A 19,985-nucleotide genomic window follows, 5' to 3' on the forward strand; every position below is an offset into this window, starting at 1 on the left:
GATGTGAATGTGCAATGTATATGTAAAGCGTTGCGTAAATTGACAGCGCTATACAAGTACCTGAAATAATAATATAATAATAATAATTATTAGGTTTGTGGTGAGCTCACACAAGTGGCCAAAAATTATGCACAATGTGATAAGATGAGGCCTACAAGGAAAAACACTTGTGAAGCACTTTTTAACATGCATTAGAAGCTCCCAATAGATATATATTCTGAGAGCAAAGACAGATCATGTTGGCAGTTCTAATATCAAAGTGGTTGTAACCCTCAGACATGAAATATGAACAAAGCCTATCCCTCTATAGGGTGTACTTGTCTCAATCCAGAACACCAAGTGCCACTTTTGTCTGTGATTTTGTTTCTCTGCTGTTAGCATGAATCACTTCTGACAAGTTTTTCTGACACCAAGAGAAAAACAAAAAAAGGACCTCAGCTCAGTTCCGGTGTACTGTGTAAAGGGGGGCAGGTCTCCCTCCAATCAGCTCCCGGAGCTCTCCTCATTGAGCTCTGCAGAGAGTAACTTCAGCTCTCCACCCTTCTTACTGATTGCTCAGACAACCTTTACAATCCAGCAATTTGAACTGATGTAAAGAAGAAGGTTGCAGATAGACATATACAATGTTTGTTTCATCTGTGTGTATCAGCAGAGGCCAGTCACTTCACTGGGTATATAGAAAAGTTCATAACCACTTGAACTACGGACTGGCAATCGCCAATTTTTGACCCATATGTCTGAACAGTTTCTGCTACTTACACATCAAGCATATGTACCTGTAAATAGAAAATATGGTGTTCTGCAAAAGATACATTTACTCACCACAGATTCAAAAGTGCAAAAAGTACAAAGTAAGTTTTCCTTTTACTTTAGCACTAACAGCCCATTCAGACTGGCACGATCCAACTTCGAGGGGCGACCTGTGAAGTCGCGGTGCACCGCCACTTGCAGGGACTTCACATAATGGAAGTCTACGCAAGTCGCCCCAAAGTAGTACAGGACCCTCTTTCTAAGTCGGAGCGACTTGTGTCGCTCCTATTAGAACGGGTCCTGTGCTAATCAATGGCGAGCGACAGAGCGCGACTTGTCAGGCTGACAAGTCGCGCTAGTCTGAATGGACTCTTATGGTACAGATATGACAATTTTTCTATGGTCAATTCAGAAGTCCTTCATTAAATACAATTAGACTGATGACCTGACTATTCTCTATTGCAATAACCAATACTGGTGAGCTACCTAACCTAACAATTAATTGTTCATATTTCCAAAACAAAAAAAAAAAAAAAAATTCTAAATGGGAACCATATTTTACTGAATTTCTGGAACTGTCCCAACATAAGAAACCAAACAGCAGAGCCTAAGAACCCAAAGCCCTGTACACACAGGCCGAATGTCGGGCACATCAGCCAGTTCAATAAAAAACGGCCGACATTCCGCCCATGTGTACAGCAGCTGGTCCAACAGAAGCTGAAGGGTCAGGACCAAAAAAAGGTGTGCCGACCTGCTTCCAATCAGCGTTCTCAGCCAACAGCTGAGAGCACTGACGGAAGTGTTCTGGCAGATCTTGTCGGAACACAATAGAACAGCAGAGGAGAGTGCTCTACTAACATTGGATAGTTAGTACAGCAGATCCGACTGGAGCTGTCAGTTTTTTTTCCATTCAGCCCGCTGGGTTGAGGAAAAAAAAAAAAACAACCACACAAAAGTGTTATACTCCTCCTCTTTCTGGGTCCATCCCTGCTGTCGAGTGCACCCACAGAGAGCAACTTGCTATGGGGGCACCCAAGCCAATTCACAGCTCTGTGTGTCCATTTAGGCACAGAGCTGCGGTTCTGCCCACTCCCTATTTTCTGATTGGCTTAATGACCTTAAAAGCAGCGGGAGCCAATGGCATCACTGCTGTGTCTCAGCCAACCGGGACGGAGAGTCACGGACAGCTGAGACACTTGTGCACAGCACTGGACTGAGATGGGGCCCTGGTAAATATGGGGGGGGGGGGTGCTGCGCACAAGGTTTTTTTTTATCCTAATGCATACACAGTGCATCAAGATAAAAAAAAAAACCTTCTGGACTTTACAATCCCTTTAAGAAAGAGGAATGCACTATTGTCTCCTGCTGTCTCTACACTTTCAAATAAAGTTTTTTTGTCTGGTGTTTAGATAATCCGAGAATCATCTTCACTTATACCACTGCTAGCAACTAATACCTTTGCAGATATGCTTAACAGATACTAAGGCTATTAAATTGGTACAATTTCAATATGAAAGAACCAACCCCCCCCCCCCCAAAAAAAAGGCACCTTGGATAAAGATATCACCATGTTTACGTGCGTTATATTTATTAGGTTTAAGTTTGTATTTCCCAAGCGTCTCATATCTAGCTGACCTTGTTAGTGACTGCTTCCAGCATGAATGAGGCATTCTGTTAGATCCAACTGGAAGTTGATGAAAGACCACATTACAAATGTCAGTCAATTAGAGTTGACATCCCATTTTTATTTTTATTTTTTTCCCCCCCTACACATCCTCCAACTGTCACAGATCAGAAGAGGGCGAGATAACCTTTCTGGCAACAAAATAGATACAAATATTAGAAAAGAATGCAAAATAACATTTGCAGTGAGAACGTAGCACTGAAATCGCTATAAAATCTTTTACACTGCAAGGCTCTGCAATTTTTTTTTCTTTTTTAATAAAAGACCCTTCGCTAAAAGGCCCAACCTAATTAAAAACAGCTTCTTCTGCAGCAGCGGCTTTGATTTTGCTTATTTACACATTAACTTCAGCCTCCTTTTGGAAAATCTAGTCTATTCACTGTAACACGCAGGCCCTTTTATCTGCCCTGGACAGCATTTTCTCCAGCAGATGAAGTAGATGCCGATTGATTTGCTGTCGAGCATGGTAAATTAATAGCAACAAATTGCTGAGGGCCCAGCTCGCTGCTTCACCATGCTTCGGCAGTTTTGCTTTATTTGCTCCATGATGGGCAGCAGTCAGCCCTCTTCAAGTCAATTTCTTCTTAACAACCTGCAATACTTTTCAATGGTGAAAATAGAGCTATTCCTTGTAAGTCAAAAATCAATATCCTATAGCCCTTAGAAAATGCTAAACAAGCAGTATTGGCAATCCACTTGGTACTAGAGGGTATCAGATATAAAGCTAATCCATACGGCCTCCCTCCTTCAAGTTATTACAGTTTGCTAAAAGGATTCTAATGCCATTTATCATCATTTGCCATCGACTGCTGCATCTACAATTATGACATCCTATCAGGCTGCCGAGTCCTTTCATGTCTGCTCAATTAATATTTCAGCAGCACTTCAAAATGGCTGTTGCCCAGGTCTAGCAATAAAATTTACATGGCAAGAGCAACAGATTCATTTTCAGCCGGCGCGGCAGCATTTAACCCCTTTTCTGCAGCCTGGGGCTCAATGCTCTTTGGATATTAAATAGAAAAAAAAAAAAAAAAGGCTATATCGCCAACAAAATAAACCAACTTAGTGGTTCCACGTTAGGTATTTAACGCAGCTGGAATTAAACAGCAAAAAGGCAGGGGGGTGGGAATAATGGCACTCCCTCCATATTAGGGTCAAAACACAAAAATATAAAATGTATTTGATATACACACTTATCACAGGAAGCATTTAAAATGGTTATTTCTCCCATGTCACTGGATACTGACATTCAAAAGACTTCCAAAAACAGGATTAAAAAAAAAATAAAATAAAAAAAATAATAAAAGATCATGTTATACATGCATTGAGCATCGAGACTCTAGGTATTTACTCAGTTACCAAAATTTGAATTAATTATGTTCTCAAACATAATTGTTAAAAATTGGCAACATTACACAGGCTTAATTAAGATTAAATCCAATTTACTAAATGTACTTTAATTGGTACTAATTACATTAGCTTTCCTTTCAGAATGACAAATTCCCCATAGGTTTCGCTTTAATAGTCTTCTATCAAAATCAACACTGGATGACTGATGATGAGCATCAAAACAAGGGAAGGGCTGGGCACATCGACCCCACATCGCTACATCAGAGTGTGTTTATCCTTTCATCAATTTGCCATTTCACACAGTTCTGCTACAATCACAGCCTTCATTTTCTTCTGTTCCAATGAAATAATATCCCACAAAAAAAAAAAAAAAATTATATATATATATATATATATATATATATATATATATATATATATATATATATATATATATATATATATATATATATATATATATATATATATATATATATATATATATATATTTTTTTTTTTTCTTTGTGGGATATGATTTCATTGGAATATATATATATATATATATATATATATATATATATATATATATATATATACACACACATACACACACACACACACACACACACACTTGAAAGGGGCCAAGAAAACAAGATCGAATTCACGCAAAAAAAATAAAAATAAATAAACTCAAACATGCAAGAGGTTTAAAATAGCAGGGCCGCCAATTACTAGGGATACTTCCATGGTCTCTGGAGATCCCTGCTCTTGAACCCTGAAAGGCATAAATCTAATAAGCCTAACCCGATCTGTAGCACTCTGTCCAATTATGCCGCAGGGCAACTTCACAGAATTCTAACCTGCTTTCTATTACAAGGGTATCGAGTAAGTACATCTGGATGAGCGCCTGAGAGGAACCAAGGCCGCCTGTCTAGTGGATGAAAACAAAGACGGATATGCGCCCCCCCCCCCCCCCTCATCCCCTCCCTTCCCTCTTCTGCTCTGGTGAAAAGAGGAGGAAGCAGAGATTAAAAGGAAATATATAAGTAGGTGGTTTTTGCAGGGCTGTCTGTAGTTCCTAATGCGATAAACAGCCTGCAGGATTTTGTGTAAGATTGCATTTAAGAAAGGCTGTATAAAGATCAATTTTGAAGTTGAAGGGAGATTACCAAGGTTCTCTTTTAAGCTGTAAAACTCAAGACAAATTTAGAGGACTGGGTGGAAATATGACAGCATAATCTTACTCATAAAATTCAGCAAATTCCCTTCTAAAAATGCGGACAGATATAAATAAATATGGGGAAACTGTGCTGCAGAAAAAAGTATTGGACATATTTTCAAAAACAAGATTCAACATGACATTAAGCACTAAATCTTAAATCATTAAACTCTTTAAAGCAACTAATTAATTTTCCAGCTGAAAACAGCGACATACAAAATTTAGAGCTCATATCACATTTAAACGCTGATAATTACAAAGCAGGTCTGATGCGCCAATTCACTGGGGCCATCAGGAATTGATGAAGTCCATAAGTATTACTAGGTTGTTTACATTACTAATTTGAACAAAAATGACAGTAATGGAAAATTATATTCTAATTAAACCTAATCCTCAGTAATCCTCTATTCCAATCATAATTACACATACAACTTCCCATTAAAGTGTAAGCACAACCCTTAACATAATTGTTCTTACAATGTTTGGAATTAAAATGTCATTTATCTCTTGAATTTGTAAATCAACCAGGGAGTGTGATTGCTTTGATTTTAGCATAATTAGTATTTTATAAGAGGAATTATGTTTGTAGTCCTTAACACCCATGCATCATTCATAGCACACATTATCTCAGCCGCATTACAAAAAGCGGCCAATCCCATAGTCCAAGTATAAAAAAACCTTTTATATCTCGCCAACAACACAGAAGGAATTATTCCATTATATACTCCCAAAATCAGGACAAAAAAATGACAAATATAACCTACATACAAAGAAACCTGCTTATATGTAACACTGCTCTGAATAGAGCAAATAAACAGCAAAAGGTTTATTTCCCATGCCACATGATAGACAGATCTATCAGGAAAGCCAAAAAGAAAAAAACACCTGTCCCCAGAAATGATCACAGACAGTTTATAAACCAATTTTAGTTATTCAGAGCCAAAAACAAACAAAAAAAATAAATAAATATCTTCAAGATGCCACATACACAACCTTTAAAAAAAAAAAAAAAAAAACTAAATATATTTCTTCATACAAAAGCATAATATATATATATTTTTTTTTTTTTTTTTTTTTTTTAAACCTATTGCTAGTAAAAAATAAAATAAACACATGGGTTGAAGAAAAGGATTCCTTCGATGAAAGGAAATAGTTTAACATACCTGTTTGTGCATTTCAATATTCAGCCCATATGACATCTCATAATACTAGAGAAGAGAAAATAAAATAGAAAAGCTATTAGATAGCCTTCAAGCACCAAGAAGCTTTATCATATGACAGCGGCACATCCAATACTTTAACCTATAATCTAGCTGCTGCCTCCAGCAACACGAGTCTGCTATGTAAAAGACTATAAAGAGAAATGCAAAAAGACATTTTTTAGCTGGCTGTACGGCTTTCTTACCATGACATAATGCCGTTGCATCTCCGTCTTCTCGCTGGCCAATTTCTCACATTCCAGTTTCAAGCTGCACAAAGCAATGACAAAAATGGTCATATTTACACTGCACTGACTTTTACCACAGCCATCTGAACGCAGTCATCAAGAAGACAGAATTAGGGCTGGTTTATGTTCCTGTGAAGCACTTATGAGGTAGCTTGTCCTATTGGCTCCAAACATCTTAAACTCTAGCCTCTGACAACAGAATACACTTAACGCTTTAATGTCTGGGAGAAATCACTCATGCACACTCAACATCTGCTGGCACTAGTGGAGGATCAGCAATTCAGCAATAGAACGTTAGCCTCATATACTGAAGCTATTGCCACAATAAAAATGTCCTGTTATCACACACTGAAAAGATTGTAAAAGACATCAGAAAAGTGTGATTAATACAACGGCACAACATGAAGGCCGTTTACAGCCAAAAGCAAATTTACAAAAAAGCCAAAATATGGCAAGAGGAGCGAAGAGCAATGATCTGTGTTAACCCACAGCAACCAGCATTCACCTTTCATCGCTATAGATTAGAACAATAGTCACAGTAAAAGATGATAGCCCATTATTTGGTCTCGCTTGCAGTACTTTGCCTTATTGAACAAAGGCCAACAATAAAACCAGATTTCCATTAACACACAACACTTTAAATAAAAAAAAAAAAAAAAAAAAAAAACTTCCATCAATAGACTGAGCATTACACACACACACACACACATATATTATATATATTATATATATATATATATATATATATATATATATATATATATATACACACACACATATACACACACTATAATATATATATATATATATATATATATATATATATATATATATATTTTTTTTTTTTATATATATATAAAAACACACGCTTTTTTTAATTACATCTCAATCTCACACAAATTAAAAACATGCAAACACTGGACAAATCCTTGGAACCAAGCAAGCAGTGTCTAAATAGATTACCGTTCAATCATTTTAGAGCCTTTTCTCCATTGATGCCAGTATAGGCATATAGTGAGAAAAAAAAAAATTCACACACACGTTCCATTACTACCCTGAGCTTAATATACTAAAAAACACAACCAATAAGAATGCATTCATATAAAAGCACATCCTAATTCATTTCATCGATTCACCAACAAAACTTGATGCACTGCAACAGCAAGCACTGCACGTCACTCAAAAAAAAAAAAAAAAAAAAAAAAAAAAAAAAAGGTATTAAATAGCGCAAACCAACATTGCTAACACATACACACGAGAACATTTTTCAGATCACAGATCCTCTGCAAATCTGGATTGCTCACTATGCCAATTCTAGCTTTTTTTTGTGCCCAGACGTCATAATGCACGCGACTTATGTACATAAATGTGACGGACAAACACAGAATAAAAGATATATTGAAGTATAGCATATGTATGAGTGGCATGCAATTTTACATTTTTTCCAGTCAGTAAGATATTTCAGTTATGCAGGCCAAATATTTCTTTATCCTCAGCAGTATGCTAAATGCCCCCCGTCTGTAGAATTGCCAAAGGCTTGTTAATAGGGTTTCCAATGCAGAGGCTGCTTACCTGGGATTTAAAAGCACTATAGGAGGTAATCCACACACAGGTGACATCGACCCCAATGTAAACTTCAGCACTGCCTATGCACCATTGTTAAAACAGTTCAGCAGTTTAGAAAAGGACGTTTGCAATTCTAGATAATAGGTATACTCTGCCCCATACTTGGCTCTGAGAAGTGAAGGTGTTTTAACTCGTATTTCCTATAGGAAAAGGCCAAACCCTTTCAACAGTTAACACCTTATGTACACAAAGGAAAAAAAAAAAAAAAAGAGTGACAACAAGGGCTAAGCAAACAGAAGGATCAGCTAGAGTAAACAGTATTACCTGTGGTACTGAGCCTGTAAAAACTGAAACTCCTCCTTAATCCGATCACACGATTCGGATATGGTGAATTTAAAGGGCTGAGCTGGCTGATGCGGAGCCTAAAAAACAATAAAAAATAATTAGGAACTTATCAGGCCAGGCTGTCTTCTTTACCAGAAAGGCGTGGGTATGCTCTATAAAAAAAGAAGAGGATTATAATCCAAACACAAAACCAAAGTCCAAGAAGTGTAAAGAGATTAAAAGACAAAAAAAAGCTATGCTTCTCAATCATAACTGGGTAATAAATGAATAAAAGGCCATCTGTAGCACACAGGTGGTTTGGAGCAGACCGGTTTTAGAAAGTCATTTCTCAACTTTGCCCCCAAGCCTAGTACAGTGAGAGATATGGGTGAATACACTTAACAGGCTCCAGACGAGTAATGTGTGTGCGCTAAATATATAGGGACCGACCTTCGGGGAGGGGATGCTGCGGACTGAAAATTACTAAATCTTGTTGGGACTATTACACACTAAAAGAATAAACCAACACAAAAGAACAGCACGTGAAGAAAAAAAAAAAAAAAAATTTATATAATATATATATATATATATATATATATATATATATATATATATATATATATATATATATATATATATATATATATATATATATATATATATGTTTTCCTCCATATTCAGTTGCAAACACAGTGGTCAGCATCTAACAGGCCAAGTATTAAAAGTGTTTTTGTGTTGGACGATTTATGAGAGCAGAGATTCATGTGGCAACACTGCCTAGGGCTACAGGATATAATGTCCCCATTAAGGATCAGTACTTTTATGTCAGAGGGAAAAAAAAAAAAAACACAGGAGGGTGATGATGCTTCTCTTATTGCAGGGCCTCTGAAGATTAGTTTTGTCTGAGTGCAGAAGGAAATGGCCCCATCATGAGCATATTTCTCTTTACTAAGGTCATTTGCTATAGAGAGAAGATCAGATCACTTGGGGGGGTGGGGTGGGTGGCAGGCAATCTCCTATCAGCCTATTCTGTCTACACAATAGTGTATTAAAGGATCACTGTATGTTCCAATTACATTTGGGTTAATAGCCGGAAATGCGAGGAGACCTAACTTGTTCGAACGCAGGCTACAAAGCCTTAAAGGGGTTTTAATAATTATTAGTCTCTACAACCTGAATAAGGAATCAGACGAACACTTAAGCTTCTTAGAGAAGCAATGAAGCTAGAATGTCTACTTTCTGTTTTCCTGCGGCCACGCAAGGTAACCCCCCCCCCCCCCCCCCATTGAAAAAAAAAAAAAAAAAAAAAAAAGGAGGGATATCTCACTTGAAAGAGCTTTAGCCACATCATTAGTTTGTCAGGCAACATCCCTGCATTCTGGTGGCTAAAGATTAAAGCATCCAACCCCTGATCAATACATTTTATGATGGAACATAAATGCCAAAGTGGATTTAATGTTTTTGCAATTAGCTAAACAAACAAAAACACAAGGCAAATGGGAGAACATGAAGATGGCAAGATGAACACAGGTCAAAGATGAGAAAGACCTCACAGTGTATTATGCCAGGAGGAAAGCACACAATCCAAGATAAGCAAAGCAAGGGCTGGGAGGGAGGGATGGAGAACAGCACTGTCCAATATAAGCAGAAAAACGGGGGGGGGGGGGGGGGGTGTAACAGGGTGACTTCCAAAGACCAAATGTTACAGCTCACTCCATGGGGGGGGGGGGGGTCTCACCCACTGACATAATGGCTTATTCAGCTTCAGCCTCAACTGTCCCATTTGTGACCATCAAATCTCATTCAGTGAACACTGCTTTTTTTTTTTTTTCTTCCTCCCTCTCTGATTTTACATAACAATTGTCACATTGTAACCCAGAATACAAACATTTGACTCATTTGTGTCCTGAGAGATTATGAAAGCTATAAAAAAAAAAAAAAAAAAAAAAGAGAAAGTACAATTGAAGGCTCCAGATGAGAGACATGGGAAGCTTAGCATTAGGGGAGGGGTCAGGAATGCACAGAGGACCACACTGCAATCAGAGAGACCAGGAGAAAAGAACTGAGACATACACACCACAGAAAGAGGGGAAGAAAATACATTATGTAGGGAGGGGGGGGTGAGAGGAAGACAACTGGGGGGGAGGGAGGAGAGGAAGTGAGGAGGAAGACAACTGGGGGGGGGGGAGAGGAAGTAAGGGGAAGAGGAAGTGAGGAGGAAGGCAAAGGGGGAGGGAAGAGGAAGTGAAAGGCAAAGGGGGAGGGAAGAGGAAGTGAAAGGCAAAGGGGGAGGGAAGAGGAAGTGAAAGGCAAAGGGGGAGGGAAGAGGAAGTGAAAGGCAAAGGGGGAGGGAAGAGGAAGTGAAAGGCAAAGGGGGAGGGAAGAGGAAGTGAAAGGCAAAGGGGGAGGGAAGAGGAAGTGAAAGGCAAAGGGGGAGGGAAGAGGAAGTGAAAGGCAAAGGGGGAGGGAAGAGGAAGTGAAAGGCAAAGGGGGAGGGAAGAGGAAGTGAAAGGCAAAGGGGGGGGGGGGGGGAGTGAAAGGAAGACCGGGGGGGGGGGAAGTGAAAGGAAGACCGGGGGGGGGGGGGGGAAGTGAAAGGAAGACCGGGGGGGGGGGGGGGAAGTGAAAGGAAGACCGGGGGGGGGGGGGGAAGTGAAAGGAAGACCGGGGGGGGGGGGAAGTGAAAGGAAGACCGGGGGGGGGGGGGAAGTGAAAGGAAGACCGGGGGGGGGGAAGTGAAAGGAAGACCGGGGGGGGGAAGTGAAAGGAAGACCGGGGGGGGGAGTGAAAGGAAGACCGGGGGGGGGGGGAGTGAAAGGAAGACCGGGGGGGGGGGGAGTGAAAGGAAGACCGGGGGGGGAGTGAAAGGAAGACCGGGGGGGGGGGGGAGTGAAAGGAAGACCGGGGGGGGGGGGGGAGTGAAAGGAAGACCGGGGGGGGGGGGGGGAGTGAAAGGAAGACCGGGGGGGGGGGGGGGGGAGTGAAAGGAAGACCGGGGGGGGGGGGGGAGTGAAAGGAAGACCGGGGGGGGGGGGGGGAGTGAAAGGAAGACCGGGGGAGGGGGGGAGTGAAAGGAAGACCGGGGGAGGGGGGGGAGTGAAAGGAAGACCGGGGGGGGGGAGTGAAAGGAAGACCGGGGGAGGGGGGGAGTGAAAGGAAGACCGGGGGGGGGGGGGAGTGAAAGGAAGACCGGGGGGGGGGGAGTGAAAGGAAGACCGGGGGGGGGGGGGGAGTGAAAGGAAGACCGGGGGGGGGGGGGGAGTGAAAGGAAGACAGGAAGACCGGGGGGGGGGGGAGTGAAAGGAAGACCGGGGGGGGGGGGGGAGTGAAAGGAAGACCGGGGGGGGGGGGAGTGAAAGGAAGACCGGGGGGGGGGGGGGGAGTGAAAGGAAGACCGGGGGGGGGGGGGAGTGAAAGGAAGACCGGGGGGGGGGGGGGGGGGAGTGAAAGGAAGACCGGGGGGGGGGGGGAGTGAAAGGAAGACCGGGGGGGGGGGGGAGTGAAAGGAAGACCGGGGGGGGGGAGTGAAAGGAAGACCGGGGGGGGAGTGAAAGGAAGACCGGGGGGGGAGTGAAAGGAAGACCGGGGGGGGAGTGAAAGGAAGACCGGGGGGGGGAGTGAAAGGAAGACCGGGGGGGGGAGTGAAAGGAAGACCGGGGGGGGGAGTGAAAGGAAGACGGGGGGGGAGTGAAAGGAAGACCGGGGGGGGGAGTGAAAGGAAGACCGGGGGGGGGGGGAGTGAAAGGAAGACCGGGGGGGGGGGAGTGAAAGGAAGACCGGGGGGGAGGAAGTGAAAGGAAGACCGGGGGGGAGGAAGTGAAAGGAAGACCGGGGGGGAGGAAGTGAAAGGAAGACCGGGGGGGAGGAAGTGAAAGGAAGACCGGGGGGGAGGAAGTGAAAGGAAGACCGGGGGGGAGGAAGTGAAAGGAAGACCGGGGGGGGAGGAAGTGAAAGGAAGACCGGGGGGGGAGGAAGTGAAAGGAAGACCGGGGGGGGAGGAAGTGAAAGGAAGACCGGGGGGGGGGGGAAGTGAAAGGAAGACCGGGGGGGGGGGAAGTGAAAGGAAGACCGGGGGGGGGGGGGGAAGTGAAAGGAAGACCGGGGGGGGGGGGGGGGAAGTGAAAGGAAGACCGGGGGGGGGGGGAAGTGAAAGGAAGACCGAAGATATGGGGGGGGGGGGGGAGTGAGGAAGACATTGAGGGGGAGTGAGAGGAAGACATACAGAGAAGGTGAGAGAGATAGAACAAAATAAAGCACACACACACACCATGACAGAGAGAGAGTGAGGGCGATAGAAGGGATAGAAAGAAGGAAAGACACAGGACTGGGAGAGACTGGGATAAGTGTGTGGGGGGGGGGGGGGCACACACATACGATGGGGGAATAGAGAGACCGGAAAAGAGTGAGGGGGGAGAGACTGGGATAAGTGAGGGGGGACACTGGGGAGACACTCACACGATGGGGGAATAGAGGGAGAGACCGGAAAAGAGTGAGGGGGAAGAGTAGAAGGGTGAGGAGAGTGAAGGAGAGGAGGCCTATGGAGATGAACACACACACAGGGGGGAGAGCCATGATTCCAGGCTGGAACAAAGAAGAAGAGTAATGGTGTGGTGCTGGTAGAAGGAAGTGTCCCGGGCTCACTCACCGGGTGCCTGGACTGGGGATACATCTTGCTGAGGTCTCGAATCATCCAAGCCGTTGGTTAGGTGCCTCTCCTAGGAGCAGGAAGGTTCATTGACTAATTGTCGGAGAGGAGAAGAGAAGGAGGAGGGGGGGATCCCCTGTGAGCGGGGAAGGAGGAGGCAGAGCGTGTGATCCGGCTAATGACACTGCTGCCCCCGGGGTCCCACTGTTAATAGCAATGCTAATGCTGGCCAGCCTGCGGGTGTGTGTGATCCCCCGAGCGAAGCGGCCCACATTCCACGGGGTGGGGGTAGACGGATGTGCGGGGGGCAGACGGATGTATTAGGGCCCCGCTCTCATTGTGTGCACCCGTCTATATCCAGCGCCCCTGCTGACAGGTGACACCACAAAGCCCACGGCTCCGACACAACTTTGTGAAGGCAGGCAGGCAGGCGCTCCGTCCGTCTGTCCGTCCGGTGTAGTAATCTCCTCCCGGAGAGAGAACAGCTCCGCTCTGTGGTGCCGGTGTTGTTGTTGTTGTAGCCCCGTCTGCTCTTTCCAGTCAACCCTTAAATCCCATGGCACGAAGTCTCCCTTTCTTCTCCTTCGGTGAAGCAGCCACACATGAACTCACACGTCGGGGGTAAAAAGAGGAGAAAAAAAAAAACACTGACGGTAGGAAGGAGGAGGGGAGAAAATCCCACACAAACCAGGCTACCGCTCTCAGCAGCTCCAACAACACGCTCTGTGTAGGTGACTTCTATGACCAAATTTAGCAGCAGCAAATCATTAACATTCTGATACATATTCACAACATTGAAGAGAAAACACGGCGCGCTGCCGGGAAATGTAGTCCTCAGGCCCGGAGCTGTCCCCTTCCCTCAGCTGGCATTAATGGCACATAAAAACTACAGCTCCCAGACACACCCGCGACTTTAGGAGCCGCCCGAGAACCCGACGACGAGCCCCCCCTGACCAATCAGAAGCATAGGAACGTTAATCGCCACTCTCCAACGACTGCCTATCATTTCGCATTCGACCAATAAGCTGAATCGGAGAAGCCCCAGTCACTGGCTAGCACCCACGTGGGGGAGGACGTATCCGATTCCTTCTCGTCCTCTTTGTCCTCCCGCTCCCATCCAATCGGCTGCGGAGGGCGCTCGTAAGCCCGCCCCGGGCGGTGTAATGAGGGAGGGCGGGGGCGGGGTTTTCTCATAACGAGCAGTCGAACAGGGGAAACATTTGTCCGGCTGTCAATCAAAGTAACGTGGGGTCGCCTGCTCGCTGCTAGTCTGTGGATGAGCTGCTGCTGCTCTGTGTGGCAATCTGTGGTGAAAACAAGCATGGAGGCATGAGGAGTTATGAGGGAGGGGTGCTTGTACTCCTACATCACCGCACGTCCTCCTCCTCCCTCCCTCCTCTTGCTCCCTTGTCCTATGTTAGCTATCACCCACATCAAGGAATGTTGGCTAATTAGATTCCAGTGTCTCCTTAAAGAGACAAGACTAGCCTTGTGCAACGTGCTGAAAAATCCATGCTAAGTGAAGACAGAGAGGAGGGATCGGCCATAACCTACTTCCCTTGGCTCATACCAATTTTACGCACCACTGGAGCTGGCATCATTTTCATGTGAAGAGAAAGAAAAAAAGAGGGGGCTGGGGGGAGGGAGAAGCTGTTCTGTGCTATTTACAGAGCCAACATGCTGCTCGGATGGCTGAGCCCCTAACCCACCTCAATTGGATTGCTGCGCCGTACGTGCGTGCACGCGCTACCATTACCTTCCACAATCACCCCGCGTCCCTATACTGCCTAGTCTACCGTATACTGGTTATGTCATCGCAAACAAGTCCTTCATCCACGATTGAAATACCAAACCATGCGACACATATATTATCCATTGAGAATACAATCTGGATTGTACTAAATCTAAAGCAGCTGTGCGCAGTAACCAATCAGCTTCTAGCTTTCATTTTCAAAAGCTTCAAGTGGAACTAAACCCATCAATTTAACGGTTTCAAGAAACGGATACATTCCTGGCATGCTGGCATTGATAACGGTCACATTTGCTTGTGTTCTCAACCAAACTGTCACACCATCAAATGGCTGGTGTCATAACTGATCACGTGTAGCAGTGTTAATTTCGTCGACTAAAACGTTTTCGTCTACTAAATTAACACAATTTTAGTCGACTAAGATACGACTAAAACTAAAATGGCATTTTAGTCAAAAGACTATAACTAAAACTAAATCGAATTTTGCTGCCAAAATTAACACTGGTGCATGCTGAAAGCTTAATAGCATAAATAATAACATATTAGATTTTCACTCCAGGACCAGCAGTAGTATATAATGAGTTTGGAAATTGTAGAGAAATGCTTAAATAATGCATTACAAATTACAATTGAACTACACCCATTCGATTATAGATGACTAAAATGATTTTTAGTCGACTAAAATGTAGGACGTTTTAGTCGACTAAAATGTACTGGAGTTTTAGTCGACTAAATACGACTAAAACTAAAACACTTGCAGAAGACTAAAATGGGACTAAAACTAAAATGCCATTTTCTCTTACGTCCTCCGACAGTCGCCGCCCTCTTCATATTCGTCACAATGGGGTATTAGACTTTGCTCCGAAGGAGTAGCTAGGCAACAGAATATGTCAATATAAAAGTTTTAACACATCCCACCCCCAGGGGGTGGTCCCCTCAGTCAATACCCTCCCACTTCCTGTATCCATACTCCAGTTTCAATGTCTAGCTTGTCAGGAGTAGCTGGATGTCTCTATGCTGGGGCATTTGTCTCAGCCTTTTCTCTATTCTTTTTTTAATTTTGTTTGAGTTTTTTCTCTCTGTTTGCTTAGCTGTTCATTTTGTCAGCGTTAGTTAGTTCTTCTGATGAAGAGGATTCGTGCGGGCTGGGACTCGGGCTGATCCCCTTGGTCGCAGGTTGTGGGTCAGTGGTTTTCCCGGCCTGCCATCGAGCGTTCAGCCAGGTAACGCTCCTGGCACAATGAACGACCCATCCCTGTTCGGTGCAGGGATGCTTGGTGAGGTGGCTACCTCACTGGACGCTGTGTGGTTTCTTAACCCCGGTTTCGTGCGTCCAGGATGCGACTCTCCCTGCCTCATGTGCTGCGGTTTGTTCGCCTGTGCGGGTCCCCCACGTCATTAGCAGGTAAGTGAACTTATGTGGGGACCTGTCTGTCGGGGGGGGGGTGTCAGTCTGGGACTGTGTAACCTGCCTCTATTCACACTATTTGGCTCCATGTCATTCTGCCTGCACGCTGTGGGCTGCAGGAGGGGGGGCTGTGTGGCACTGTGTGTCTGCCTGTTACTGTGTGAAGCGCTGTGTGCTGTGGGGCATGCCTGTGGTCATGTTGGGGGCACTGTACAGCGGTCGCTGCGGCGACCTGCCATGTTGATTTTTACATTGGTGATGTGTTACATCGCAGAGCGGGGGAGCGGCGTTTTCGGCGCCAAGCGCCGCCATTTTGCCTGCATCGCCCCGGCCGCATGTTTTCAATGCGGGCGGCCATTTTCTTGTAGCCTCTCATAGGCTTTACAAGAGCGCCCTGATTGCATCACTTCCTCTTTCCTGATGTGCACCGATCGCAGCAGCAGCTACTACAGGGGTCCCCTCAGGTTTTTTAACTTTTCTATCTGCCTGTATCCATTGCCTGTTTTCTGTGGTCTCCCTGTGGGGGTCTCATTAGGCTTGTGTGTGTGGCGGTGGGCTGCGCTCGCCGCGCTTGTTAAGGGGGCAGTTAACCCTTTCTTGTCAGCATAAGTTTTGTGGGGCAATGGATTCTCAGGAGGGCAAATTTCCTGCCACATTGGTGGGTAGCCAGGGGACTGCTGTTTCTCCCCCAGGGGGGGATTTGGCTGCGATTGTGGCTAATCTTGCTGCCCAGGTGCAAATGTTGGTAGCTGCTCAATCCACAAAAAGGTCCAGAGTTTCAATTTCCTCTGGTTCAGAGGGTGATGGTGCGGGGGCTGATATGGCCGGGGTCTCCTTGTCGGGGTCCCGTTCCTCCCTGGATTTTGTGGGGTCCGAGGTGGAGGCTGAGGTTGAAGGGGTGGATAATTCTCCCCCTGGCTCGTCTGAAGAGCTTGCACTCATGGATGACTTGGTTGCTTCCATCAAACAAATGCTGCGCTTGCAAGATGAACCGTGTCCGCCGGCTGCTTTGGCAGCTTATGGGACAAAGAGAAGGCGCAAAACATCGCAGGTTTTTCCCTGCACTGATGATTTTCAGAGCGCCGTTAAGGAACAATGGCGTAATATTCGCAAACCTTTTGCGGTACCCAGTAGGTTTAAACTGCGTTATCCCTTCACGCCCGCTACTGACGAGCGTTGGTGTGTACCACCTCCTGTGGATCACGCGATTGCGGTTCTGAATAAGTCCACTGCGATTCCTGCTGAGGATACCCCGGTATTCCGGGATGCCACAGACAAGAGGCTGGAGTCTCTTGCCCGTCATACCTATTCTATTATGGGTTCTATGCTAAAAGCTCTGTTTGCTTCCCTTATGGCGGCCCAGGCGGTCGCGAGTTGGACGCAGGTGCTTAGACGCGTTTTGGTGGCTGACTCAGCCCCGCAGGCGACATTGGACATGGTGGATCAAATCCATCAGGGTGTCATGTATTTGTGCGATGCGGACTTGGTCCCGTTGGCCGCACGTGTACACGGTGTGGCGGTGCTGTCTCGCCGTTTGGTTTGGTTGAAGTGTTGGTCGGTGGACCGATCTTCTCGCAAGACTTTAGCCAATCTCCCTTTCTGACGGTTCTCGTCTGTTTGGCGAATCCTTGGATACTCTGATTAAGGGGATCACTGGGGGTAAGAGCACGCTCTTACCCCAATCCCAGAAGGCTAAGTCGGCTCCTGGTAAGAAGCATGCTTCCTTTCGGCCCTCTCAGGGGTCCTTTCGTGCCTTTCGGCCGCACTTTAAGGGCAAACCGTTCAAAGGTCAGAGCTCTCAAAAGAAGCCGTGGACAGGTAAGCAGAAGTCCGGCCAATCCGGATCCGCTGCCCACAACAGTGCGGCCTGAAGGGGCGCCCTCACCCGGTTCTGGGGTGGGGGATGCTTGCTCGGTTTTCTACAACCTTGGCTGGCCCGTGTTCGGGACAGGTGGGTTCAGGAAATCGTTCGATCTGGTTACAAGATCAAGTTTCTCTCTCGGCCGGAGAGCAGATTTTTTCCCTCAAATCTTCAACTGTCTCCGGAGCGTTTGCGGGATCTGCACCTGGCGGTGCGGGACCTGAGAGCTCAGGGAGTGGTGGTCCCGGTGCCTCATCGGGACAGATTTCGGGGGTTCTATTCAAATCTGTTCACTGTACCCAGGAAGGAGGGCAAGGTTCGTCCAATTCTGGACTTGAAGGCTCTAAACCGCTTTGTGCGGGTTCGCAAGTTCCGCATGGAATCTCTGCGGTCGGTGGTGGCTGCCCTGGTTCCAGGGGAATTCATGGCCTCCATCGATCTTAAGGATGCGTACCTACACATCCCCATTTTCGAGGGTCACCAGAGGTACCTTCGATTCGCCATTGCGGAGGATCACTACCAATTCGTGGCGTTGCCTTTTGGCCTCGCTTCGGCTCCGCGGGTTTTCACCAAGGTGCTTGCGCCACTGCTGGCCTTGTTAAGGGCCCAGGGCATTTCTGTCCTGGGGTATCTGGACGACATTCTGGTTCGATCTGCGACCAGCCAGGGTCTGGAGAAGGATCTGTCCGTCACGGTGCAGACTCTGCAGGAGTTTGGTTGGACGATAAATTATCCAAAATCGACACTGTGCCCGGCGGTTCGTCTTCCCTATTTGGGAATGATCCTGGACTCAGTCCAAGCGAAGGTCTTCCTACCGGACGACAAAATCAAGGTTCTTCAGGGAGAAGTCAAGTCCCTCAGGGACGTTCCGTGCTCATCCCTGCGGAAGTGCATGCGGTGTCTGGGTCTGATGGTCTCGGCTTTCGAGGTGATTCCCTTTGCCCAGTTTCACACGAGGGGTCTCCAAGCGGAGATTCTGTCCGAGTGGGACGGGCGTCCGCAGTCTCTGGATGTCCAGATTTCGTTGAGCCGTCGCACCAGAAGGGATCTTCTGTGGTGGCTCCAGTCCCCGGCGGTGTCGGGGGGAAAGTCTTTTCGTCCTCTTTCATGGATGGTGATCACCACGGATGCCAGCCTGTCGGGCTGGGGTGGTGTTCTGGGCGTTCTGTCCGCCCAGGGGACTTGGTCGGAGGAGGAATCCTCCCTTCCGATCAACATTCTGGAGTTGCGTGCGATAACTCTCTGCCTTCACCGTTGGACGGACAGGCTGCGCGGCTGTCCGGTTCGGGTGCAGACGGACAATGCCACGGCGGTGGCTTACGTCAATCACCAAGGGGGCACCAGGAGTGCCCGAGCGGCTCGGGAAGTGGCCGACATTCTTTCTTGGGCCGAGACTCATGTCCCGGCGATATCGGCGGTACACATTCCGGGGGTGGAGAACTGGCAGGCGGATTATCTGAGTCGCCAGACCCTGGATCAGGGGGAATGGTCTCTCCACCCGGCTGTTTTCCAGATGTTGTGCGCGAAGTGGGGTCTTCCGGAAGTGGACCTGTTCGCGTCTCGTCTGAACAACAAGGTAAAAAGGTTCGTGGCAAGGACGCGCGATCCTCGGGCAGACGCGTCCGACACGTTGGTGGCCCCGTGGCACCAGTATCGGCTGCTGTATGCGTTCCCGCCAATTCAGTTGCTGCCCAGGTTCCTTCGCAGGTTGAACTCGGAACCACACGCGGTGATTCTTGTGGCACCGGACTGGCCTCGCCGGTCCTGGTACGCGGATCTCGTGAACCTGGCGGTCGACGCTCCTTGGCGTCTGCCTCTTCGAGAAGATCTCTTGTCTCAAGGGCCGATATTCCATCCTGCTTTACAGTCGCTGGCTTTGACGGCCTGGCTGTTGAAACCGAGGTCCTGAAGGATAGGGGTCTCTCTCCGGAGGTCATTCACACTTTGATTAACGCGAGGAAGTCTTCTTCGGGGAAGGTCTATCACCGTACTTGGAAGGCCT

At 46.4% G+C, this 19,985-nt stretch overlaps 1 protein-coding gene across 3 annotated transcripts in view; it reads right to left on the reverse strand.

Annotated features, from left to right (window-relative positions):
• Positions 1-13,247, reverse strand: part of LOC309561965 (transducin-like enhancer protein 4) — a 200,143-nt gene extending 186,896 nt beyond the window's left edge. For all 3 annotated transcript variants that reach the window (XM_082266057.1, XM_082266056.1, XM_082266055.1), the window contains exons 1-4: positions 12,965-13,247; positions 8,320-8,417; positions 6,388-6,451; positions 6,146-6,190 (exon numbers count right to left, since the gene is read on the reverse strand). In XM_082266057.1, coding sequence (XP_082122183.1) covers positions 6,146-6,190; positions 6,388-6,451; positions 8,320-8,417; positions 12,965-13,009 — 252 coding nt within the window. In that variant the 5' untranslated portion in view covers positions 13,010-13,247. The remainder of the gene's footprint in view (positions 1-6,145; positions 6,191-6,387; positions 6,452-8,319; positions 8,418-12,964) is intronic.
• Between the last annotated feature and the right edge of the window lie 6,738 nt (positions 13,248-19,985).

This window comes from Pelophylax lessonae, assembly GCF_965119305.1.
Source record: "Pelophylax lessonae genome assembly, chromosome: 1".
Lineage (NCBI taxonomy): Eukaryota > Metazoa > Chordata > Amphibia > Anura > Ranidae > Pelophylax > Pelophylax lessonae.